The following is a 26,463-nucleotide window of genomic DNA, read 5'->3' on the forward strand; positions in this document are numbered from 1 at the left end:
AAGGACACCTGAGGAGTTTCCTCAGCCCCAGAGGTTACCAGCAGCCTCACAGACAGACTGCAGGCCCAGAACGGAGCAGCCACAGCAGCATCATCCTGCAGTACCTTCCTCTGGTCCCTTTCCCCAACCCATGAGCAGCTTCTTGCCCTCACATTGATAAGAACAAGTCACTGGTGTCCAGAGCAGAGAGTGGTGTGAAGGAGCGCAGACTCTGGGGTCAGAGTGTCCAGGTGTGAAGCATCTTAACTGTGCCCCCCACCCCCTAGCTGTGTAACCTTAGGCAAGTTCTTGAACCTCTGTGTGCCTCAATTTCCCCATATGCAAAACAAGACTAAATTATTGTGAAGATATAGTGAGCTCATACAGATAGAGACCAGCGCCAACCCGGCATGGAGGTGAGTGATCAGGCACATTGGCTGCTGTTCTGTGGTTGAGGAATGATTAAAGAACCAAGCAGAAAATGTTCCAAGCAATGACCCTTTCTATGCAAGAAACCCTTGCTATGCTGTGATGGGTCCAGCGCAGTGGGATGGGAAGGAGAGACGATACCTCTACAGTGGGGCTGCTCCCCTGTCCAGGTGCCATTGGGAAGACACACCACGCTGCTGGGCCCGACCAGCCGGAACCCAGGGTTGCAGGTAAAATGGACTTCGTGATCCACTAAGTACTTGCTTCCAAACTTTCTGCCGTCTGCGGGGGTGTTCAGAGCCGGGCAGGAAACTGTAAGGAGAGATGGAAGGATTACGAGCTCCTCATCCTGGACATAGCCCTTAGACATTACTGAATTACAGGACTTCCCATCTTGAAGTGCCCTCTGTTGCATGCCTGCTGCAGGCTGTGCACTGTGCTGGTCATTCTGCATGCTGCGTCTCATCAAGTCCTCAAAGCTCTCTTGGGGTTGGGTGGTACGATGCCTGCTTAGCAAAAGGTGATGAGACTGGGGCTCAGAGACACTAAGTGCTGTGTGCAAGGCCTCGAAGCATGGGAGGCCCACCCTGCAATGATCCGCTTCATCACTGCCACCTACTCACTCTGATTTTCTGGAGCTCCAATCCCACTGGGTTTCTTTAGGTCTCCTGAACAGGCCGGGCTCAGCCCCAGCTCCAGGCCTGGGATTTTGCTCTTCTCTCTGCCTGGAATGTTCTTTCCTCAGAGCTTCCACACCTGGCTCCTTCTCACTCTCCAGGTCTCCACTCATATGCCACCACCTCCCCGCGTGTTCCCTGGCCACCGTGCCTAACCCAGACCCCCCCAGACACTCTTCCCCAGGCGCTCACTCTGCTGTCTTCTCAGTATCTGTAACCATCCGAACTTTCTTATTGACTTGCCTCTTTCTAGATATGTTGTCAGTCCTCTCCATCAGAATGCATCTGGCCTATGTTCCTGTGTATCCCCAGCACCAGCCCACTGCCTGGCACATAGTGAATACTGGATAAATCAGAAATCATTCTTGAACAAATGAATGAATGGAGCCTTATTTATTGCATCTTTACTATGTGCCAGGCACTATATTAGGGACTTGGGCTATATCCATGAACAAAATAGACAAAACCCAACCCTCAGGAAGCCCACCATCTAGCAGGGGAGATAATAAGCAATGGCGAAGTGTGGGGCCATGTAGAAAATGAAAGCAGGGAATGATGCTGGAGATGCCGGAGAGAGGGCATCATTTTGAATACAGTGGTCAGGGCAGGCCTCACCAGAACGAGTTGAAGGTGAAGGCACAGCCAGACAGATGTCTGGGGAGGGCAGAGGGACAGCTGGTCAAACATCCTGAGGTGGGGATGTGCCTGGCAGGTCTGAGGAATGTCAAGGAGGCAACAGGACTGGAGTAGAGTGGACGAGGTGGAAAGTAGTTAGACATGAGTCAGGCAACAGGATCAAGACAGCTCAGAGTTACACGGGGCATTGGAAAGAAAACAAAAAGGCCATGCAACTTGTTCTCCGTGTGAGACCGGGCCCCTGGAGGTTTGAGCCCAGGCAGGAAGCAGCCTGACTCTCAGCAGCACTCCTGCTGCGGTTTGATTGTGAAGTGCCCGTACAAGAGGAAGGGGAGGGAAGCTCAGGCCAGGGTAGTAGCTGAGCATGAGGGACATGGTTCGAATCCTGGCTGCTCTGTGAAGATTTCCCAAAGGACTGATGTGGTTGGAGAGAGACGGAGTGAAGCTAGCCTGTTCCTCTTCTTTTTGCAACAGAGCATCACGCATGGGCGACGAGGGAATGCCCAAAGTTAGGATGGCTTGGATTTGGATTCAGTTTAGATGGAAATTCAGAGCCACTTCTGAAACGCATTTAAGGTAAATTCCAAGTGTCATTTGCCATGTTCATATTTTAAACAGGCACAAACAGAACTGTTGCTTCAACTGTGCAGGTCAAAGCAAGTGACAGAGTCACTGAGCATCCCCCATGAGGATGCACTGATCAGGGGTGTCCTGGACCAGAGGCCACTAAGGAGCGTGATGGGCCTCCCTGTCCAGGAGTGCAGCTGGCAGGATGGTGTAGCCCTGCCCAAAATCCCACCTGGGCCGGACACAACCTGGGGTTCTTTGAGGAGCAGCCGTGGCAGCCTGAGCTGGGGCGGAGGGAGGTGCCGGACCCTCCGAGGATGCTCGGTGGCCTTTGGTGATTGGGGAATATCTGCCCATTGCTGCATCGCCTTCCTTGAGTAAAGCTCCAAGTTGGCCCCCAGTGGTAATAACCTTGTGAGTAGCAAGCGAGTGAGAGCTCACGTCCCAGGACTCGGCTGCTCCCGGGGTTCTGCCTCAGCCTCTGAAATAAATTACTTTATAGTTCTTTTTTTTTTTTTTTTTACATCTAGTACTTTATTGTGTTAAAGAGTTTTAAAATGCATTGGGGGAAAATAGTAGGGTCTCTTTGGGGATGAAAAATCTTTAAAAACCTCGACAAAAGAAAACTACCTGCAACTCACAAATACACCATACCTGAATAGATTGAACAGTATCTGGCACTTAATAGATGCTTAATAAATGTGAATGGAGTGGATTAATGGATACAAATTAATTAAAAATCAATTTGTAGTCACATCCCAAATGGGAGCTGAAGGCCCTTCTCTAGTGACAGAAGGAGAACGTGTCCTTTGGTTGATTCTGTTGGCGAGAAGCACATCCTACTGAGTGTGCAGAGCCACAGCGAAGCTCCCTGCGCCTTCCGAGGTGAAGTTAGCATGTAAGGAGTGAGACCCACAGTTAAGCAGTCTCAGCAACATGGGAACATGAATCCGCTGAGGCTGCTCTGGATGAACCCTGAAGCTGATGGGTTGTGATGATGCACCCAGGAAACAGGAGGGAGGTACTTCATATGGAAGCCAGAGAGGAAGACCAAGAATTCTCCAGAACTGGAAATTATTCTTCCTGACTCCCAGCAAATTCCCTTAAAAAAAAAAAAGGCAAAACAGGCCTGGCACGGGAGCACCTGCCTGTAATCCCAGCACTTTGCGAAGCTGAGGCTGGAGGATCGCTTGAGCCTGGGAGTTCAAGATCAGCTTGGGCAACATAGTGAGACCCCATCTTTACAAAATTTTCAAAATCAGGTGCAGTGGTGTGCACCTGTAGTCGTAGCTACTTAGGAGGCTGAGGTGAGAGGATCGCTTGAGCCTGGGAGGCTGCAGTGAACTAGGATCACTCCACTGCTCTCCAGCCTGGGTGACAGAGCGAGACCTTGTCTCTCTTTTAAAAAGCAATAAGGTAGTTTTCCCACTATGTGCCATTTGATCTGGGCAGGTGTCTGGCTTTCCTCCAGGTGCGGGCCCAACCCCCACCACACCCTGAAAAGGGATCCTGACAGCTGCCTGTCCTCTGCAGGGCTGTCACAGGATCAGCCTCTGCACGCATAAAGTACCCAGCACAGGGTCCCCCACACACTTAGAGATACAATACATGATGGCAATTTTTTAAAAAGGGAATTTGGCACTTTAAAAAATGTTGTACATTTCAGAGATGAAAGCCCCTGAATCTTGGGAAGGAGGATGAATAATGTAATAATAACTGCCTTTCTATCTGTCCAGCGGGCAGGGCCCTCTCACATGGGCAGGGGAATTGTATAACATTCCCTGTGGGCTCCACTGAAACTCCCAGGGACCACAGGCAGCTCTGACCCCATGAAAACAAGGAAGGCTTTGTGGAGTCAGGCCTTGAGCAGGAAAAAAAAAATCACTAGATCAGGGACCTCTGACCGCTAACTTACTTGTCTTGGCCTCAGTTTCCCCATCTGGAGCAGGAAGGAAAGTCACCCTGCCTGCCCCGTGGAGTTGGGGTGTGTGGAGCCCCAGTGAGGGCTTGGGCCTCACAGTGCCTTGGAAAGTGTGAGGCTTGGCTGGTGGTTATTTCTGCAGCTGTGGAGCCAAGGAAAACAGGAACGGACTCAGTGCCGTTGAGAGCTGGATTTGCCACCATCATCTCCGAGAAGGTAGGAAATCCAACGCCTTCCCCAGGAAACTTCAACTCACTCAACAAAGACAGCCCTTGATAAATGTGTCTGCAGTGAGTAAATGATGTCAGATATTCCACAGGCTCCTGACTTTGAATGAACATGATGACTGGCCCCTGCCCCTCAGCACCCTAAGACACCGGAGGAAACCAGCCGCCAATCTCTGGGTCTTGGCGGTGTGAAAGCTGTTACAGGGCAAGCATGAAAAAGTGCCCCTGTGTCTGTCAGAGTCCTGCCCTCATGGGAGGGAGTCTGGGGTGTCGGCTGTAGCCTCATCAGACAAGTGGAGCTTGTCCTCAGCAGCCCTTCCCTCCCAACCGTCCTGGTACTAACGGGGACTCCCTGGAGGGTGCACTTTCACGCCTGAAGCACTGGAGCCAACCTTGGTCATGGACTGGAACCAGTGTATTGCACTGGCGCGGGCTGGGGGTGTGTGTGTGTGCGCGCGCGTGTGCATGTGTGTGCGTGCGCGCGCGTGTGTGCGCTTGTGTGCGTGTGTGTGCGCGCGTGCGTGCGCGCGCGCGTGCGCGTGTGTGCACGCACAGAGGGTGTGGAGGAACTCAGTGCTTTCCACTCTGCTATGAACTTAAAACTGCTCTAAAAAATTATATTAAAATAAAATCAAAAATGAAAACAAAACCAAAGCTGGATCCAACTTGTGGATGGGGAAGGGAAAAGCAGTGCGAGACCTAAAAGTGGCGCCTCGCAACAGTTTGGTCAGTATGAAGACATGATAGTTGTTAAGGCCAGAATGAAAAGGCTTAAGAAGAAAAGGGGTGACATTCAGGCTGAGGGAGAAGAAAGAGGGCAACTGCCTTTCTAATGTGCTCACCCCACCCCCACTGCCACCAACCAGGCTTACAAATGGGCCACAGATTGGCCCGGCGCGGTGGCTCGCGCCTGTAATCCCAGCACTTTGGGAGGCTGAGGCGGGCGGATCACAAGGTCAGGAGATCGAGACCATCCTGGGTAACACGGTGAAACCCCGTCTCTACTAAAAATACAAAAAAATTAGCCGGGGCGTGGTGGCGGGCGCCTGTAGTTCCCGCTACTCGGGAGGCTGAGGCAGGAGAATGGTGTGAACCCGGGAGGCGGGGCTTGCAGTGAGCCGAGATCGCGCCCCTGCACTCCAGCCTGGGCGACGGACAGAGCGAGACTCCGTCTCAAATAAATAAATAAATAAATAAATAAATAAATAAATAAATAAATAAATAAATAAAAAAGGGGGGGCCACAGTTGGAAGATGGAAGGTGATGGGGGAAGGGTGAGGGGTGACGAGGGGGCCTCCGGCTGGGAGCATCTCGGGGAGAGTGCTTGAGTGCTGCGCTGCCACCCCAGCAGTGCCGACGTGGGGACCCACCTGGAAGGGCATCTGGGGCCACCCTGCTCACAGAGTTCTGCAGCGCGGCCAGCCGGCTCTTCATGTGGCGGATGCCCTCGGCGAAGCGTGTCTCCTGGCCCTTCAGCAGCTGCTGCAGCTGGCGGATGGCCGAGAGGAGCTGCTGTTTGCTGAGACAGTTCTGCGGAGAGAAGACATCGCCACCACCACCCATTGAGACTGACTCAGTCTCACATGCTCGTCTGAGCTTCCGAAGTCACCGAAGCCACGGGGTCCAAACCGCGTTTGAAGCTCACTAAACGCAACGTAAAAGTGACCTGCCGCTGGACAGCCCCAAGCACACGTATGGTAGCCCCAGTTCACCCCTTGACAAAAACAAAATGCAGGCAGGACGGATGACTCTAAATGACCGGGTGGATGAACAGTTATTTGAACCCAAAGAGCCTTATAATCACTACGCTGCCACTCTGAGAGATTCTAATTCTTCACTCTAAGTTAATGCTCTGAAAACCCTCGGCCTTGGCAAACATTTTCTTTCTGTCACTCTTAGACATTTTTAAAAGCAAAGGGCCAATAATACATGTAAAACAGGCAAAACAGGAATGCCCAATGGTTCCTATTCTTTAAAGACATATAACATGGGAAATAAGAAAAAAAAAACCCACTAGAGTTAAAGAGGCATTCAATAAAAGTCAATGTTCGTTCTGATGATTTTTTTTAAGCCATAGAAAGGCAGAAAATGGAGGATCATGCTTATCATGATAAAGGCTACCTAACTTAAAGCAGCATCAAGCATCATACTTTTTGTTTGCTTGTTCAAACAACAGAAACTTATTTCCTCACAGTTCTGGGGCTAGAAGTCCAAGATCAAGGCATCGGCAGTGTTAGTTTCTAGTGATGTCTTCTAGATGACAGATGGCCACTCTCCGGAGGTGCCAGCATTCTACTTAATGCTAAAATTCTCAAGGTTTCCTGGCCGGGTACGGTGGCTCATGCCTGTAATCCCAGCACTTTGGGTGGTCAAGTTGGGTGGATTGCTTGAGGCCAGAAGTTCGAGACCAACCTGTGCAATATAGTGAGACCTCATCTTTACAAAAAATTTAAAAATTCAGCCAGGCTCGGTGGTTCACGCCTGTAATCCTAGCACTTTGGGAGGCTGAGCCGAGCGGATCATGTGAGGTCAGAAGTTCGAAACCAGCGTGGCCAACATGGTGAAACCCAGTCTCAACTAAAAATATTTTTTAAATTAGCCGGGCATGGTGGCAGGTGCCTGTAATCCCAGCTACTCGGGAGGCTGAGGCAGGAGAATCGCTTGAACCTGGGAGGCAGAGGTTGCAGTGAGCCGAGATTGCACCACTGCACTCCAGGCTGGGCAACAGAGCAAGACTCTGTCTCAAAATAATAAATAAAATAAAATAAAATAATTAAAAACAAAAAAATTAGCCAAGCCCGGTGATGTATGCCTGTAGTGCCAGCTACTTGGAAGGCTGAGGTGACAGGATTGCCTGAGCCTGGGAGGGAGGTTGCAGTGAGCTGCAATCACATCACTGCACTCCAGCCTGGATAACATTGAAACCCTATCTCAAAAACAACAACGACAACAAAACCAAACTAAATATTTCCAATCTCAACTGCCTTTAAGAACCAGGACAGCCTGGGCGCGGTGGTTCACGCCTGTAATCCCAGCACTTTGGGAGGCCAAGGCGGGCGGATCACGAGGTCAGGAGATCGAGACCATCCTGGCTAACACGGTGAAACCCCGTCTCTATTAAAAATACAAAAAATTATCCGGGTGAGGTGGCGGGTGCCTGTAGTCCCAGCTACTCAGGAGGCTGAGGCAGGAGAATGGCGTGAACCCCGGGGGGCAGAGCCTGCAGTGAGCCGAGATCGCGCCACTGCACTCCAACCTAGGCGACAGCGAGACTCCATCTCAAAAAAAAAAAAAAAAAAGAACCAAAGAACCAGAACAGGCTGGGTGCAGTGGCTCACGCCTGTAATCCTAGCACTTTGGGATCACTTGCATCCAGGAGTTCAAGACCACCCTGGGCAACAGACTGAGACCCTGTCTCTACAAAAAATAAAAAATTAGCTGGGCATGGTGGTGCGTGCCTGTAGGCAGGAAGATCACTTGAGCCTGGGAGGTTGAGGCTGCAGTGAGTCATGATTGCACCACCGTACTCAGCTTTGGTGACAGAGTGAGACCCTGCCTCAAAAAAATTAATTACCTAATTAAGAAAAAGAGCCAGGACATGAAAAATAGTAAAGGAGGGTGAATCAAGTGGGGAGGGATGGGACCTCGGCCTTGTGGAGCAAGCAGGTCTCTACTAAGGCCATTCACATTCACTGGGGGCTGTGTGTTACAACAGCACAGCCTGGACTCTGCTGCCTGCACAGGAGACAGGAGACACATCAAGACAATGATGATGGTTATCTTTAGGGATAGGCTTATGGATTATGTTTTAATTTAATTTAATTTTTTTTTAATGAGATAGAGTCTCACTCTATCACCCAGGCTGGAGTGCAATGGCACAATCTCAACTCGCTGCAACCTCCACCTCCCGGGTTCAAGTGATTCTCATGCCTCAGCCTCCGTAGTAGCTGGGATTACAGGTGCCCGCCGCCATGCCCCGCTAATTTTTGTATTTTTAGTAGAGACGGGGCTTCGCCATGTTGCCCAGGCTGGTCTCGAACTCCTGACTTCAGGTGATCTGCCTGCCTCGGCCTCCCAAAGTGCTGGGATTACAGGTGTGAGCCACCGCACCCAGCCTTAATTTTATTTTTTCTACTTAATTTTTTTTCTACTGAGTATTGGTTTTATAATTCAAAAAAACTCTCTAAAATACAGTGGGACAGTAAAGTGGCAGGGAGGTGTGTGGCCCCCACAGCCAGGGTGGCTTCCAGCCTCACCAACGAAGCACCACAACCACAACCACCACCACCACCGCGGTGGGAATGGAGCCAGTGCTGCTCTCCCAGGGAGGCTGCCAGGCCTCTGCACCGTGGAGATTTCACCAAACAGATGACTCACAGGCCAGACTGAATGGATGCTTTTGACACAGTTGAATCCCCAGTTGCCCCTGGAATTCGTTAATCCCGGGGGCTCCTGGGCCTCCACCATACCCAGGGCCTGACGAGGCACAGCCCCAAACGCAATTGCTCGGAAGAGAAGTTTGGTTTGTTTTCCTTCCTACTCCCACATTGTGGTCCCTCCCACGCAGGTCCTGGGGCACTCAGGAGCGACCTCCTGCAACCCCGTACCTGCCCAGCACCGTGCAGCCCTGCCACCCAAACCTGATTTCCCACACTCACGTCCCCTTCCTTAAAAAAGGGGGGCTCTGCTTTTATAGATGACTTCATGGTTTATATGTCAATTGCATTTGTGTACTTCAGTCTACAAAGAGCTTCTTCGCTGTAACAAAGAATAGTTCAGCTACTGGCTGGCAGCAACCCTGTGGAGAAACGGGGCTTGTCTCCATTTCATAGAGAAAGATATGGAGGCTGAAAGTCAAACACCTTCCCCCAAATCATGGGGCTTAGGAGCAGTAGAGCCAGGCCAGGAAGTCTGACTCCCACCCAGCCCCGCCGGCCACCCCAATGGACTGCCTCCTTTGTTCTCACAGGCTCCTGTGTGGTGAATGATCTTATTGATGAATTTGCACTAGGGATTGATAGGACTGAGCCCAAATGCCCCACAGTAGATTTCTCACTCCCGTGCAAAGTTCAGGTTGGGCACCTGGGCAGCGGGGGCAGGAGGCGTGAAGGGAAGGTGGAGGAGACGTCCTTGCCCACATCCAGCCAGGCAAGCAGCTGCCTCCTGCGCTACGAGCTGGCCAGGCCCTGACAGCTGAAAGTGGGTTCACGGAGCCGCAGCTGCCCCGGGTACATGGAGGGCTCAGTTTTGAAGCCGGGAGAAATCTGTGCCAAAGGCTGTGCTGGGAAGGGCAAGCATACTGCCAGGAACCTGGGGTGATGGCCTGGGGCTCCAGGAAGTAAAGGAAGCAGGGGAGTGTGTGTGGAGGGACAGGGTCTTGTCTTCTACTTGGCCGCTGGGCAGCCAAGTATTTCTAACCCCAGTGCTGCTGGCTCCGGGCACAACTGCCCTCTGCTTCCGGTGGCACTTCCTGCTCCGTGGGCAACAGGCGCCAGCTGCTTTCTCCCCGGTGCTCATTGAGGGTGAGATGTGCCCAGCTTGCCAGTTACCACGGAAAAACCTTAAACATCTTCAAGACCAAGCAAACCAAGGCTGCATCTCCATCCCAGGCGGGGAGGGAGACAGAAAGGCTGCAGGCTGACTTGCCGAGGGAAGGTGAGGAGGCTGTGGCCCATCCCAGCCTCCAACCTCTCTGGAGTGAGGCTGATGAAACAGAGCGTGGTACAAGGAAGCATCTTGCTGCTCTCGGCAAGCCAGCATGCCGGGGTTGGGGCCAGGGAGCCCGAGAAGCAGAGAGTATCCGTGCCTTTGACATGAGGTTTGAGGGTCTGAGCTGCAGCTGCTCCTAACAGGGCCGGTCCTGGATGCCATGCTCATCTGTCACCCGAGTTGGCATAGCACAGGCATCACCGAGCTCCTTTGCAAAGCTAGATGATGAAGCTGGAATCCTTACATACCAAGACATGCACCCATGAGACCCACATTATGGGGACAAACAAGGTCATGTGAGGTCAATGCCCCCTTTTGCCAAGCTGAGAAAGCTCTATCATTTTGCTTGATCATAAAAAGAAAGCATAATCTCTGCAAAACAATTCAAAATACAGAAAAATGCATTCAAACAAAGAACAAGTCCCACAACCAGAGACAACCACTGTTAGCTTTTCGTTGGGTTTCAAGTCTTGGGTTCGACACAGGTGCTCCCTTGCACAGACGTCACCACGCAGCCACACAGGATGCAGGCTCTATGTCAGCTCTTTCCCCTCAACACTGGCTGTGGCATCATTTTCATGTTAACGAGCAGAGCAACCGGCCTGTCTCTGAGTCTCAATTCTCATTCCTCAATGCACTCTTTTCAGTCTGGGCAGGGGGCTCCTTGCCCACAGCCACAGTTGTCTGCCATTCCCCTCCCAAACCCACCACCCTCCCCTGCTCTGAGCCATGCATGGAAGCAGGCCATTTCCTTCCATGCACATGTGGCCCTTGCCGAGGTCAGGCCAAGGGTGCTGTGAGGGGCTGTGGGATGGACAGGAAGCCGGCCGGACCCTCAAGGGCTGTCCACCTGCTGCTCAGTGAAGGGCTGGCTTTTGGGCGAGGCTTTCCCATCTCAGGGTTCCAGGTCCCAACTGTGAAAAGCAACCCCAGGCTCTGCACAGCCCTCGAAGCTGACCTCCCACTCTGCAAGGTGGGATTGGGTGAAGGTCAGATCCAGACAGGGCAGCAAGGGGAGGCCCCTGCACCCCAGGAAGGACAGAGCGTGTTCCAGAGACCGTCCCCTCGAAGCTGAGGAAGCTGCCATGTCTGGGTCCTCACTTTCCCAGGCCTCTTCCAGGGCTCTTGAGGTGCCCCGTTTTAAATCTTTTTCTTAGAGAGATCCCCTCAAATGGTATAAATTTTCATCCCCTCAAAACCATTCGTGGCCCAACTTATGTCATTGACAGTAAATAATGACGAATAGTTTCCATTTCTTTGAATTAATAACTTCTTTGAAATGGAACTAAGAGGAGACATGCAGTGAAACCTTCCATCTTTGAGTAGAAAAATATCAAGGTTTACCGTTTCTGTTATGAAACTCTTTAAAGGGGTGAGTACTTCATCTAACTTGACACCAATGGCAATGTTTGCAGAGAACCAGTTAGAGAAGGAACAAGAGATGTCACCCCATCCAGGTTTTTCCAAGCTGGAGTAGAGGTGGCATGGATGGTTCTGGAAGACGCAGACCAGTGCTGAGAGCTGGGCGAGGGGAGGAGCTGGTTTTAAGGCTCTTGGAAGCAAGAAGGCCCATGGAACGCTCCATCCACCCCTGCCCTTCTCCGGGAATTCTTGTCCATCTCCCCTCCAGCCCCTTCTCACACAGTGTTTACTCCGGCGGGTCCACGGAAGATTCCTCAGAGATCAGGAGGCTCCCTTCCTCTGAGAACTGACTACCACTTGCAGGATGGCTGGGCCTCCAGAGACATTTCGTACCCCCAGACCCTACCTCCTGGTCCAAGGGTGGACACAGCCAAAGATGGGTGTGTGTCCCCCGGCTCACCCGGTCCCCTGCCAGCAGGCCTGACCCCTCCCATCCCATCCAGGCCCCCATGCTGTTTGGGCTCATCTGGAACCTGCTCTGAAGGCAACAGAGGGTACGGAGAAGCTTCAGGGGTATGTACGGAAACATGGGGACTGGTCCCTGGGGCTTCTGTTCTCCTGTAACCTGGCTCGATGGTCCTCCTCACAGTGACAGTCTTGGTACAGTGACACCTTTTGAGAGCCTCTTTGGTGACAATAGAGCTCCAAGACCTCCAATGGCCACGGATGACCCCTAGACTTGGAGGGGCCGTCTCCCACGCTGGTTTCTCCCAAGCCACAGCTATGCGTCATGTCAGCATTTTGTTAATGGGAACACAGATGTTTTGATGCCTTAGGTCTCTGAAAGGACCGAGCAACTTGCCAAATGTGTGCCTGCTGGCCAAGGCTCGGAGTCTTCAGCGTCTGAGTCATGTCGAATTCGTGAATGTGCTTTCTACAGAACTTATTTTTATTTTTCAACCGAGCCAGAGGCGGGTTATAAATCCTCGACTACTCTTCATGCCAGAGACCTCTGCTCAGCACCCACATATATGAGGAGAGAAAGTGGGTGCTTCTGGAGGAAGTGAGAGAATTTCACTTGGGGAGTTGCCTGAGGCCTTTGGATTAGTCAGAACTCTCTACAGAAACAGAAGCAATAAGAAAGAGATATATATTATATATACACACACATGCATACATATATATATGTAATATTGTAATATATAACATACTTATTAATATATGGAGAGAGAAAGAGAGATTTTAAGAGATTGTCACGCAGTTGTGGGGGCTGGCAAGTCCAATTTTAAGGAATTTTAAGGAACTGTCGAGCAGTTATGGGGGCTGGCAAGTCCAACCTCTGCAGGGCAGGAGCAGGCTGGAGACCCAGGGCCAGCTGCAGGTGATGCTGCAGCTCAAGGTCAAAGGCAGAAGGCAGTGTGGAGGCCCAACTCCCTCCTCAGGGGACCTCAGTCTTTTGCATGAGGGCCACCCACATTAGGAGGTGAATCGGCTTTTCTCAAAGGCTGCCGATTTAAATGCTAGTCATATCTAAACAATCGCTTCTCAGCAACATCTGGACTGGTGTTTGAGCAAATATCTGGAAACCATGTCTTAACTAAATTGACACATAAAATTAACCACCCCAGCCCTCCAGCTGGAGGCTCCCTTTGGGGCTCTGCACCCCAGGATGCTCAGGGTACTTCGAGTTTGATCCCTGCTGGCTGCCTGTAATTCTACATTTACACTCCATGCGCATTCCAGTCTGGTTTTTAAAACAGCCACAGGAGCGATGACAAAAACAGCGGGTGCCAAGAGCCGGCACTGCGGCCACACTTCACCCAGGAACCCATGACAGCACAGGACGTGGCACCATTACAACACCCACTTGACAGGGGCGGAAGCCGCATAAGTCTCTGAGCCACGGTGGCCTATCCAGGATTTAAAACCCAGTGTGCCTTCTCCAGCCGCTGGTGTGACAAGATGGCTGGACTCACCTTAGAGAGGGGTGCACAGAGAACCTTCGTGAGTCCTGCCTCATTCACCCTGTCACCTCACAGCACCCCCTTGAAAGCCTTGGTGTCCACCTTTGGTCACCCTCCCAGCCACCTCTCCCCTGGCCGCTTGGCATTCTTGAGGACAGAAAACAAATTTTAGACAACTTGGAATCCTTGACACTGAGAATAGGATCTGAGTGTACACTAGATGCCCATTTGAATGAACAAACGAGTGAACGAGTGAATGAGGAGTGAAGGAATGGCGTCAGTATGAGCCAAAGACAATCTCTTGCTCATCTTACCACCAAACTCACTTTCCCCATTTCACCTGCTTGCTGCCCAGCTAACCTTTGTCCAGAGGCCACCTGCACCTGTGGATTGGGTTGTGCCTTTCACAGCCTCGGTATTATCTTCAGGAAGTCTCTGAGGTCCCCAATGCCCAAGCCAAGCGAGGAGCTTGGGGTCCACACACATGGCATCCAGCAGCTGCAATCCCCTCCTAGGTACACAAGCCGGGTATTTGAGCCTTCTCCTCACATCTCACAACCTGAGAGCCTCCTACCAGCAAAAATGGCAGCACATTTTGTCTATTTCCTTTTGGGATTTAACACAATATGAATATAGAAGGGAGAGAAAGTTTAGTAGATAAAAAGGAATCAAAGAAGGCAGCAATGAAAAACTAATACATTCTGTCAGCTCCATGGTAAGGAGTTTCCCTTTATTCTCAGCGGCGAGGAGACTTGTGGGATGTAGGCAGGGGCGTGATGCAGCCTGGCCTCTGACCTCTGTCTTTGGGAAATACAGATTTTACGAAAGCAAGTGAGGATGCAGGGAGGAGAGATGTGACAGGACTGCCGTGGTACAGGAGAGGATAATTTCTGTTGCACCACTGCCAACCCACTCAGAAACACTTGGGATTTTCCCCTAGAGAGAGTAGGAAAATCAGAAAACACACCCCACTTTTTATTTAGCCATCATCACCATTCATGTTAGTTATTCCAAGAATAAAGACTCCAAGACCCCGGACCCTGACAATGTACTCAGGCACACCGCCATCATTTGACCCTTCCCTTCCCGTTTGCCCACGGAATCCAGCGGAATCCGTTCTGCCAGCGGAATCCAGGCCCTCTTACCATGAACCTCCCCAGGCTATACCCACCTTGGGGCCTTTGCACCATCTGGGCCCTCTGCCCGGAGAATCTGCCCCCAGGTCCTCTAGAGTGGAGTCCTCTAGAGTTGTCTTTCCACTTCGACTTAGAAGTCCCCTCCTTAGAGAGCTCCCTACCTGCTTGCTTAACCTGGAGTAGCTCGTGGCCACCCTCCAATGCAGCACCCCGCTTAGGCAATCGTTGGCCCTCTGATACTTTTCTAATTTGTCTGGTTTTTCTCTTCCTGCCTGGTGAGCTAAGTGGCAGTGGGGACTGTGTCAGCTGCATCTTTCTCTCTCCTGTCACGTATTTAGCATTTGTTATGGACCTGGTCTTTGAATATTATTCATTTTCTTCAACTATGACCCCATGAGATGGGAATGTCTATTATCTCCACTGTTCAGAGGAAGAAACTGATTCACAAGGGGCAGGAACTTGCCCCAGATCAGTCAACCAGGAAGGATCCGAGCCAAGATCAAGCCAGGCCTGGGAGTCTTCACCACCTGCTACGCTGCCTCAGGCCCTGCTGCCTCCCAGAACAGCATCTTTCCTGTGCTAGCCTCTCAGGACATAGTTGTGGGATGAGCCCACTATCTTACTAGTTAGATTCTTTTTGTCATGCAATCAGAGAAAAGGCCTAAATTGCAGGAGGACTGAGGTGATACTGACCCGTTCAGGAGATACTAACATGTCTGTATGTTTTTACACTACAGTCTGATGCTTCTCTGGATGCATTTTTTTTTCTTCTGGTACAGCAGAGACCCCTGTCTTTGAGCTCAGTGGTCCTCTGTCTTTGTTCAAATCAGCCCGGGAGTCATCTGATGCTCTCAGCTCCCCAGGGGCAGTTGAGGCTTTCTGGACAATGCAACCAGTTGCTGGTCTTGCTCTCTGACCCCAGCCCCTCCTTCAGAGATGGGGTGCGCATGGGAAAGGGCTGCTCCAGAGCTCATAGCCCCCTCCCCTTCCATCTAAGGTCCAGAGGGAACTGATTTCCAGCAGACGGGGAAACGTCTCAGATAGTGGCCAACCAGATGGCAAGAATGGGGCCAAGGGTGGCTCAGGGACTTTCCAGTTCCCTCCCAGTCACCACCAATATCCCCCATGCCTCTGGTCTTTGATGTGAACAACTGTCATGTCTCAATCTTACTACTTAGGCACCCAGCCCTACGCTGAGTTCCTTGGGTCTCACTTCCCATCGAGGCTGCCTCCTTTGAGAGATTCTGGTGTCCAGAGAGGAACACATTTTCCTATATACAGGAGGAGAGATGATTACTTCCTTGAGATACACATTTTACTTACTTGAGTTACAAATTGTACTTGAGAATTGTGCAAATGGATGGGTTTGGGTCCAGTCAAATTTTGGGTGCTTATTTTTTCTTTAACAAAAATGTGTGTCGTGTCCTTATTTTAGGTTTCAGGCAGTTACTGAAGAGCATGGAAAGTCCTGGCAGGGAGTTTGAAAGGATAAAGAAAGTTCAACGCACCCTGGGAGTCTTCTCTGGAGCCCCAGGGCTGCACAAACCCTTGCCCCGATGGGTCAGGGGAGAGTGGCCAGCACAGTCAGGACTTTGTCAACAGCTGTGCCCAAACAGTGGACCCTGATCCTGGCACAGCTGGCTGAGAGGCAGGTCTGAGCCAGCATATGGAGGGAGGGCTGGTACCCAAAGGGAAGGGGAGCAGCTTCAAAGGCATCTGGCTCGATCTGCCTGGAATCAAGTCTAGTGCCAAACAGGATTCCCCAGGGTGAGCAGACCTGGGAGGACATCCGTTCCTGATTGAAAGACTCCAGGCTAGCCCAAGAAACCACTGAACTGGCTGGCCACGTCTCCTTTCCCAGTGGGCCATGGTGTGGATCGGGCCCTTTACACTCACTGCCCAATGCCCCCAGGGCCAGAAATGACCCCAAGGGAGCAAGGGGACTTCCATTCTCCTCTGCAATCAGGGCTGCCCTTGACAGGACATAGATTTCATTCTTGAATGTGCCAGGGAGAGGTGGAGGCTGCTAGAGAAAGCAGAAGATGCCAGGAGGACCTCCCCATCACCACCCTGCCCTGATTCCACCCATCTGTCTAAACACAGGTGCCTGTGGGAGTAAGTCTTTGTGTCACTATGATGGAGGATTTGCAAAAATCACCCCAGGTCTTCCTCCCTGTGCCAATGCCATATGCAAGGAGACTCTGCTCTCTTTTCATCAAAAAGGAAGTCTGTTTTCCCACCTTTCATATGTGGGCTGGACTTGTGGCTTGCTTTGGCCAACAGGATGCAGTGGAAGTCATGCTCCAGTTCCGAGCCTGGGTCTCAAGAAGTCTGTGAGCTTCTGCTCAGTCTTGGTGCTCTACAACCACCATCACCACCACCACCACCACAACCACCATGAGAAAAGCCCCAGCTAGCCTCCTGGAGGATGAGAGGCCTCACGGAGCAGAGCCTGCATGCACCAGATGAACTGCCCTAGACCAACCAGCCCCAGCTAGCTTGGCAGCTGACTACAGACAAACGAGCAAGGCCAGTCCAGATGAGCTGAGTCTGGCCCTGACTAGCACAGCAGACCAGCTGAGCTTGGCTCAAATTGCTACCCTGGCCTGCCAACTTCAGATCCAGAGCTTCTCTCTTAAAATCAAAGCAAGATCACTGTCTGTTTTGTTCCCAGTGCCTGGGCCATTGTAGGCACCAAATATCTGTTTTATGAAATACCTCATTTTAGATAGCGGTATTTATCTCAGATCAATAGATCTGAATGATTCACAAGCCCCTGCTGTTTCAGCTCATCTTCATGCATTAGTATTAAAATCTCTACTTCAGGGTTAGTGAACACTCCTGGTGCTAGGATGAGGGCAGATACCCCTGTCAATCATGGTGTCCTTTCATGCCAAGCTCTAGAGTGACTGAGGAGCCATCTCAACCTGGACTCTAGGCAGTCCCAGGCAATCAATCCGAATTGACACTGATGGGCTGACTTCCCAGGCCACACTAGGCCGGAAAGGAGCAAGCTTTTGTTTTCATTTTTCCACCCTTCAGCTCATTTTTTTTTTTCTCAGACCAAGAAATAAGTCTCAAGTCCTGCTCCAGCGCGAGGTCTTGATTTTCCCTGGGAAGTCAGTGGGGAGGAGAGCTGGCGGGCAGTGAGTCGGAGAGAGCGCGGGTCAGCTTTCCTCCTCTCACTTCCTCCTCTGGCCTTGCTCCCAACTGTAGGATTCAGCCACCACTTTTTTTTGGCCACAGCAGACCCCCCACCTACGACCCGGGATCATGATGCTACTGTTGGCTGCTTAAAAGTTTCCGTGTAGAAAAAGTGTGATATCTACTGTAGGCAAGTGATTTGACAAGCCCAGCAATAATGAGTTAAAAATCATTTTCCTAAGGATGGGTTCAAAAAAATAAGGGAGTAAGCCAAAGAAAGAGGAAGACATGTGATCTCGAAAATGTAGACTCCAGCTCAGGATAGCAGAGAGACTCTCTCCCAAAGCCCCTGTGTAGCCGCAGGGCCACGAGCCCAGGGAGGGCAGCAGCAAGGCGGGAGCCGAATGCAGAGAGGCCGGGGGAGTCTGGGCTCCAGGGACAAGCAGCCCTGGCAGAACACTGACTGGGAAGGAGATCCTGGAAACAATTGTGCTTGTGTAGACAGCAGACTGAGGCAAAAGGGAATAAACTCTAGGAAAATTAAAAAGTTACACAAGAAAGGAAATTAATCATAGGGGACTACTTGGCTCTGTAGTGGATTATGGAACAAAGCACTTATCTGTCATTATAGGAGATCAATTGTGTAGAAATGCGGAGTGGTCCCCAGAGTATTTAGAAGTAGGTGCCTCAAGAGAGAGGTGCTATGGACCAATTTCTTGAAAGATACAAACTACCAAAACTCACCCCAGGGAAGAAAAATTGCCAACCTAAATAGCTCTGTATCTAAGAAATTGAATTCATAGTTAAAACTTTCCAGAAGTCTCCAGGCCCACATGGTTTCATTGGTAAATTCTACCAGACATTTCAGGAACTGGCACCAATTCTACACCATCTCTTCCAGAAGACAGAAAATCCACTTTATTAACAGACTAAAGAAAAACCACAGGACCATATCAAGTGAAGTAGACAAAAAGCATGTGAAAAAATTCAATGTCCATTCATAATAAGTATTGTATCAAACTAGGACAAGAAGGAAACCTTAGCCAGACAAATAACACCTACAAAAAACCTACAGCCAGAACATACTTAATGTTGAAAAAACGAATCCTTTCTTCCTAAGTTCTAGAACAAGGCAAGAATGTTCGCTCTCCTGTTAAAAACTGTACTTGAAATTTTAGTCCATGTAATAAGGCTAAATACATAAATAAATGACACATACATTAGAAAGGAAGAAATAAAACTGCTCTAATACATAGATGACATGATTGTCCATGTAAAAAAACCCCTGGAAATGTATTTTTTTTAATTCCCTATAAATAATGATCGAGTTCTACAAGGTCACAAGATACAAGGTCAACGCAGAAAAGCCCATTGGATTTCTCCATACTAGGGATATCCACTTGGAAATGAATTTAAAAAAAAAAAAAGCTTCAAAAATGAAATAATTAGGTATAAGTCTAACACAGCATGTTTGTGTTGAAAACTAAAAATATATATATACTGATGAAAGAAACCAAAGAATATCTAAATAAGTAGAAAGACATTTTGTGTTCACAGGTTGGAAGACTCAGTACATTTAAGATGCCAATTCTCCTCTAATTGATCTATAGATTTAATGCAATCCCAATACAAATTCCAGTAGTTTCTGGTTGTTGTTGTTGTTTTTGAGACAGAGTTTTGCTCTTGTTGCCCAGGCTGGAGTGCCATGGTGCGATCTCAGCTTGTGGCTCACTGCAGTCTCTGCCTCCCAGGTTCAAGCAATTCTCCTGCCTCAGCCTTCTGAGTAGCTGGGATTACAGGCATGTGCCACCACGCCTGGTTAATTATGTATTTTTAGTACAGACGGGGTTTCACCATGTTTGCCAGGCTGGTCTCAGACTCCTGACCTCAGGTGGTCTGCCCACCTTGCCCTCCCAAAGTGCTGGGATTACAGGCGTGAGCCACAGTGCCCGGCCCAGTAGAATTTCTTATAGGCATAGACAACTGATTCTGAAATGTTAATGAAAAGGCAAAGAAACTAGAATAGCCAAAGGAATTTTGAAAAGGAATAATAAAGTTGGAGGACTCACTTTACTCAATTTTAACACTTACTGTAAAGCTACAGTAATCAAGATAAGTGTGTTTATTGGCAGAAATTTCTCCATACATGTATGATGAACGATTTTTGACAAAGTTGCTAAGGCAAGTGTGTGAATCAGCAGTCTTTCAACAACAAATGGTATTGGAACAATTGGATATCCACATGAAAAAGTGGCCCTCAAGATGAATCTCACACCTCATTTTTAAAAAGTAACTCAACATGGATCATAATAAAAATGTAAAACTATAAAAATTTTAGAAGAAAATTTTCATGACCTGAGGTTAGGCCAAGAGTGCTTAGACTTGACACCCAAAACACAATCCATTAAAATAAAAAATTGATAAACTAAAGTTCATTAAAATTTAAAATTTTGCTCTGCAAAAGTCATTGTTAAGCTACAAACTGAGAGAAAATATTTATAACTCACATATCCAAAAAAGGCTTTGTATTTAGAATATATAAAGAGCGCTCAAAATTTATTAAAAACAATCAGGATTTGCCTGTAATCCCAAATACTCTAGAGGCTGAGGCAGGAGGGTCACTCGAGCCCAGTAATTCCACGGCTGGCCTGGGCAACATAGAAAGACCCCATCTCAAAAAAATAAAAAGAAAGAAAAAGAAACAAACAATCAATTTTTTTAATGGGCAGAAGGCTCGAACAGACGTTTTGCCCAATAGACTATTTGGCAAATAATCACATGAAGAGATGTCCAATGTCATTAGTCATTAGGGAAATGGAAATTAAAACCGCAATGAGATACCACTGCATGCTTACTAGAATGACTTGGAGAAACAAATCAACCCAAGAACTCTAAGTGCTGGTAAGGATGCAGTGTAGTGAGGTCTTTCATAAATGTAAAGTGGTCAAACTAATACAGAATATAGTTGGGCAGCTTCTTACAAAGTTAAACACACATTTACCATATGACCCAACAATCCCACTCCCAGGTATTTGCCCATAAGAAATGAAAATACATTCACATGAAAAGCGTATTTTGAATGCTTACACCAGCTGTATTCACAATTGCCCAAAACTGGAATGACACCACGGGTGGGTGTTGTTCAGTGGGTGAACCGATAAACAGTAGAGGCCAGGCACGGTGGCTCACGCCTGTAATCCCAACACTTTGGGAGGCCGAGGCGGGCGGATCACAAGGTCAAGAGATAGAGACCATCCTGGCTAACAAGGTGAAACCCCGTCTCTACTAAAAATACAAAAATTAGCTGGGCGTGGTGGCGGGAGCCTGTAATCCCAGCTACTCGGGAGGCTGAGGCAGGAGAATCGCTTGAACCCGGGAGGCGGAGGTGGCAGTGAGCCAAGATCACGCCACTGCACTCCAGCCTGAGTGACAGAGCAAGACTCCGTCTCAAAAAAAAAAAAAAGAAAAAAGAAAACAGAAACAAAAACAAAAGCAAAAACAAAAAGGAGCCTGTAGCTTGGGTGATTCTTACATGCATTATACGAAGTTAATTTTCTTATTTAGAATCAAAAAAGTGCAGCTCGCTGCCAGTGCTCATTTAATTTTACAGAAACATGTTTTTTGAAGCTGAAGCAAATCTGAATGATTTTCAATGTGAAAATAAAATATAAAAACTGTTCTTGTAGTTATTTCAAAGCAGAACTAACATCAGAATTGTCTGAATCATTAAAATCGTCTATTTGGGAAAAATCGGATGCATCGATTGAATCTTCGGCCAACAACTGTTCCAGAGCGATGTTAATATCACGCGTAGGAGAGCTATGTTTTCTAGGATTTGACATTTTCAGCGATCAAGAATTACTATATTTTGTAAATGGAAATACCACTACTAAGAACAGAATGCTATAAATAGAATGATGTCTGTTACTTCCAAAGTTGATATACTAAGCAATGTGAAAATAATAAAAGATATTTTGTGACAAAGTTATCTCGGGGTAAATGCTGCAGCCACAAGAACTGCCCAACACATATTCTCAGAGAAAATGAGATTAAAGAAACTAAACCCAAAAGGCCATGTACTCTTTTCCATTTATATGACATTGTGGAGGCCGGGTGCGGTGACTCACAGCTATAATCCCAGCACTTTACGAGGCTGAGATGGGAGGATTGCTTGAGCCCAGGAGTTCGAGACCAGCCTAGGCAACATGGCAAAACCCTGTCTCTAAAACAAAATAAAATAAAAAATTGTATGACATGATGGAGAAGACAAAATTGTAACGATAAAGAATAGATAAGGGCTGCCAAGGCTGGGGTGGGCAGTGGGTGTGACTTCAAAGAGCAGCATGATGTAGTTTTGGGGGCGGTGGAACTGTTCTGTACCCTGATTGTGGTGGTGGTTGCCACACATAGAATATAGTTCCATGGTTAAAATCATGAAATTATACATGAACAACATTTATTTTTATTTAATTATAAAAAGCAATGTATCAAATGGGAGGAGGCAACTAAAAGAATGAACCTCTCATGGTGGAATTTGGAGACCTGTGACATCTGATCACAGGGAGAGGGTCAGGGAGGGAAGCCTGCTTAAACACCATAGCAGCTCCCCACACAGGCGAGGAGGTGGCCGGGAGCCTGCATCCCCTGCCCGCCCAGAGCTACTGTGGGCTGAAGGTGAAGTGCGAGATGATGGTTAGATATTTGTTCTGATCTCCCCAATGAGGTGTTTCTCTTCCAGTGGGAAGGCCACAGGGTGGGCACAGTGTCCAGAAAGGGCTCCTGCTCTCTGCACACCCCATACTTCTCAGCCTCCCTTCCTTCCCCATGACCACCTGCTCTTCATCAGCCAGTGACAAAAACCTGCAAAGTGACTTGGGACAGATGCGCTGACAAGAGGGACACAGTGGATAGCCACAGAGGAGAGCAGGAGAGAGATGAGACTCCATCCCCGCAGGACCACTGCTCTGGACCCTGCAGCACACAGCCTCCCCTCCCCTGTAACACATACACAATCACAGAGACACAATCACCAACACACAAAAACATGTGCATACCCAATCACACACACAGCACAGATATGCACACCCACATACACTTACCATCACACATACAATCACTCACACAGACAGATGCACACACAACCACAGGTACCAATGCAAAAAGGTGTGTACACACAACCACACACAGAGACACATACATCTATTGACACACACACACACACAAACACACACATACACTCATGATATTACCCTTGCGCTGTATCCTAAAACACAAAGCAAGCACATTTGCCAGCAAACGGGAACCCCAGACAGGGTTGTGGCCCACCCCCATGAGGAGCACCGCAGTCTCCATCTAGAGCTCCTTGGAGCTGCTGTGTCAGTGGGCCTTGGTCGAGGAAGCCTGTCCTCAGTGCCTCCCACCTGACCCATCTCATCTCCTCCATGGCAAGATATGATCCTGTGGGCACAGCTCATTCTCCAAACTTGCTGAGTCTCCACCAACCAATGGCTCTTACTGGTGGGTTCAGGGGTCCCAGGGCTCACACTACTTTAAGGCCAGGTGGGTCCCTGCCCCTGGAGCCCTATAGTGGGAATACAGACAATAAACTTGAAACCTACCAAAATATACCATTACAAATGGTGATCGGTACTATGCCAGAGCCCTTCAGGGGACCCAAACAGGAAATACAGGGGCAGAGAGAGGACTTGTTTAGAGTAGAGAGAGTTCTGGAAGGCCTCTGCAGAGGATTACTTATTTGAGCAGAGACCCAAAACGTGGAAGGAGTCAGGTAATGCTTGTTCCAGCATGCACCAGGCCCTGGGGCCTCCTTTACAATTCACCCTTTAAGCTTGCCCGGACAGGGTTGAGGGTGGAGAAGGGGAGACCCCTGGCCACATAGGACTGTGGGTGAAAGAGAGTCTCACTAGAATTTTTAAATGACCATCTATGGGCAATCTCTTTTGTTCCCTTTCCCCTCACAAAGCACCTAAGACAGGTGTTTTGCAGCTCAAGACAGTAAGGTTTAGAGGATAAGAAACTTGAGAAAGACTGGATGTGGCGGGACAGGGATTGGACCCAGAAGTTCTGGGTACAGAGTCTGGGTGAGCTCACTTTGCCTCTGCAGCAGCTGCAAACATATGACAAGGGCTTCGGTCTCACCTGGTTTCTAGGTAACCTCAGGAGACAGGTGTTTACCTCATTCCCTGAGCAGCAAAGGTCACACAATGGCAGGGCCTGGTTCTCAAGCATCTCATCACACATCCTGTCCACGCTGCCTCCTTGGAGCCTAGGCTGGGGAGCCGGCTTAGGGATGTACCCACCTATGCTTCTGGCATTGGGCTCAAGGTCTGAGGTGGGGTTTTACTTTGTTCTGTAACCTGCAAAGTTGATAGGAGACCCCATTGCTCTGTTGGGTGGGTTTAGCGTGGCCCCAAACTGGGCCTCTGCTGCCTGGTCACTGAGTATCTCCCTGTGGTGCCCCCTCACCACCTTCTGCACTAACATCACCACGTCTCGTCTGAGCCAAATTCTGCCTGCCTGGAATCCCTTCCTGCACCGTAGGGGCCTCTAGGTGGCCATGGGCATGCCTGCCTGGCCCAGGAAGTCAGTCTCTGGCCAGGGAGTATGGGCAAGTGTCTGCAGGCCAGGAAGAAATCTTGGAGCCCAACAAGAGAGACTGGGTTTATTCCTCTCATTTCTGGTTGTGTGACCTTGAATACGTCTCATCCTCCCTGGGCCTCACTTTCATCATCTGCAAAATGGGGGTAACAGTCCCCACTTCACAGGGTTGCTCCGGGAATGAAGTGACTGGAAGATACCCTGCAGGGAGCCTGAGACACACCAGGCACTCGGGAAGCGTGTGCAGGCTCTCCGCCACCCACTGCTGTTGGTATTGTGCAGGTGGCGGGGTCGCCAGTCCATGGCCGGGCCCCTCACCCTGGCTTGCCAGGGCTACTCTGCTGGATGTGGGTCCCGGACTCGGCAATTCAAGTTCTCGCCTTAATTTTAAAAATCAGTTGCTAATGGTTAATATAAAAGCGAATCTGGTCAAGTATTAAACAAATAAATCCGGTGAGATTCGAACAAATGCCAATGGCAAGAACAGAAAAATTAAACAGCAAGCCGCCTGTATATGTGTTTAAGAAAATGTAGTCCCACATCCAGGGCCTCGCCGGCTCAGGAAGGGGCCGCTTCAGAAACCTCCCGGGCCACCTCTGCCTGGGAAATGCCACCGACTGCTAAGAAAGTCCCGCGAGTGTTCTCATATTTCGGTTGGAAATTTAACTGTCGGAGTTTGGAGGGCGGGGGCGTTCTCTAAGCTAATTAGGGGACCCGGAGCTCTCACGGAGACCCAGGAAAGACCAATGTCTCGTAACTGCCCGAGAAATCTTCCTCCCCCCGGCGGTTCTCACGCGGAGTCCTCTCCCACAATGGACCGACGCTTTCGCACCCCAGCCCGGGTCCTCCCAGGGGCCCGGCCAGCGATGCATCTGAGATGACAGATGGGGGACCCTGCACCTCTCTCTGAAAACTGAACCCCAGCCCCAGGCATCGCTCCAAGCTCTCAACCCAGGCATCCGAGTGGAAAGTGGCAAGCCCAGGCCCCCCAGCCTTGGTGCTGCCTCCCCTGCGCGCGGGACAGGGGAGACAGGCGGGAGGGACACTGACCTGGGAAGCCCGCGGCTCGGGGCAGGCGAGGATCAGGAGCAGAAGGAAGAGCGCGCGCGGAGAGCTGGGCACCATCTTGCCAATCGGAATCCTGCCGCTTGGGAGGGGGAAATAACTTTGTCGGCCTCCCCTGCCGAGTGTGTCCCAGCGATGCGGCAGCCGCCCCTGCAGGGTGCGGGGCGCCGCGCGGCCGGGGGGCGGCTGGGGCAGGGAGGGAGGCAGGAGGCCCCCGAGCGCAGTGCGTCCCGCGGGGATCGGCGCCGCCCGGCCCTTGCTAGGGTCCAGGTGCGCCGTGCACCGGACCCTGGAGCGGCGCGGCCACGAGCGTCCGCAGCTGCCCGCACGAGACAGTCCGGGCGAGGCGGGGAGGCGCCAGCCCCTTTGGCTAAGGACGAGGGAGGAGGGGCCGCCCGGCCAGGAATGCGCCTGGGAGCGCGCCCAACCCGCGCGGCTCCCCGAGGAGGCCGGGCGCGACGCCGAGGACGAGCGCGGGCATCCTCAGGGCCTGGCAGGGATGGGCGGCCAGTGCCCCGCATATGTGCGGGTGACTGGAAGCCCACCCTGGGCAGGTTCACTCCTGACTGTCCTATTTCCCAACCAAGTAGACTGAGGCTCAGTCACCAAGGACAAGTGGCAGAACAGAAACCCAAACCCAGGTCTGTCCTACTTCAAAGCCCACGCGACACCCTCCTCCCGACATTCCTAGAAGGGGGCCAGGAGATGGGCTTCATAAGCTTGACATGGGGTGGACTGAGTTCTCCATCCGAATAAACTAGTGTCCCTTTAAGTAATGCAACGGGGGTGTGAGAACGCGCACGCACAGTGAGGAGATACACACACAGTGATACAGTGAGGGGATCTACAGTCCTTCTGATTCACCGTCCTCCTTGCTCAAGGGAAGGAGAAACTCAGTTTAAATCGGAGGTCAGGTTCTAGAACACTGCATGCCTTGCTGAAGTCGAATCAGGAAGTGCCAGGCCGGCATGAGCAGTCTGAAGTCCCCTGCCATCAGGGCTGTGGTACAACCAGATGCCTCAGACCTGA

General features: G+C 50.2%; 1 protein-coding gene across 1 annotated transcript in view; it reads right to left on the reverse strand.

Annotated features, from left to right (window-relative positions):
- Positions 1 to 25,776, reverse strand: part of FBLN7 (fibulin 7) — a 48,288-nt gene extending 22,512 nt beyond the window's left edge. Inside the window, exons 1-3 of the mRNA XM_003804790.5 lie at positions 25,420 to 25,776; positions 5,807 to 5,966; positions 550 to 720 (exon numbers count right to left, since the gene is read on the reverse strand). Coding sequence (XP_003804838.3) covers positions 550 to 720; positions 5,807 to 5,966; positions 25,420 to 25,494 — 406 coding nt within the window. The 5' untranslated portion in view covers positions 25,495 to 25,776. The remainder of the gene's footprint in view (positions 1 to 549; positions 721 to 5,806; positions 5,967 to 25,419) is intronic.
- Between the last annotated feature and the right edge of the window lie 687 nt (positions 25,777 to 26,463).

Source organism: Pan paniscus, chromosome 12 (genome assembly GCF_029289425.2).
Source record: "Pan paniscus chromosome 12, NHGRI_mPanPan1-v2.0_pri, whole genome shotgun sequence".
NCBI classification, from domain to species: Eukaryota; Metazoa; Chordata; class Mammalia; order Primates; family Hominidae; genus Pan; species Pan paniscus.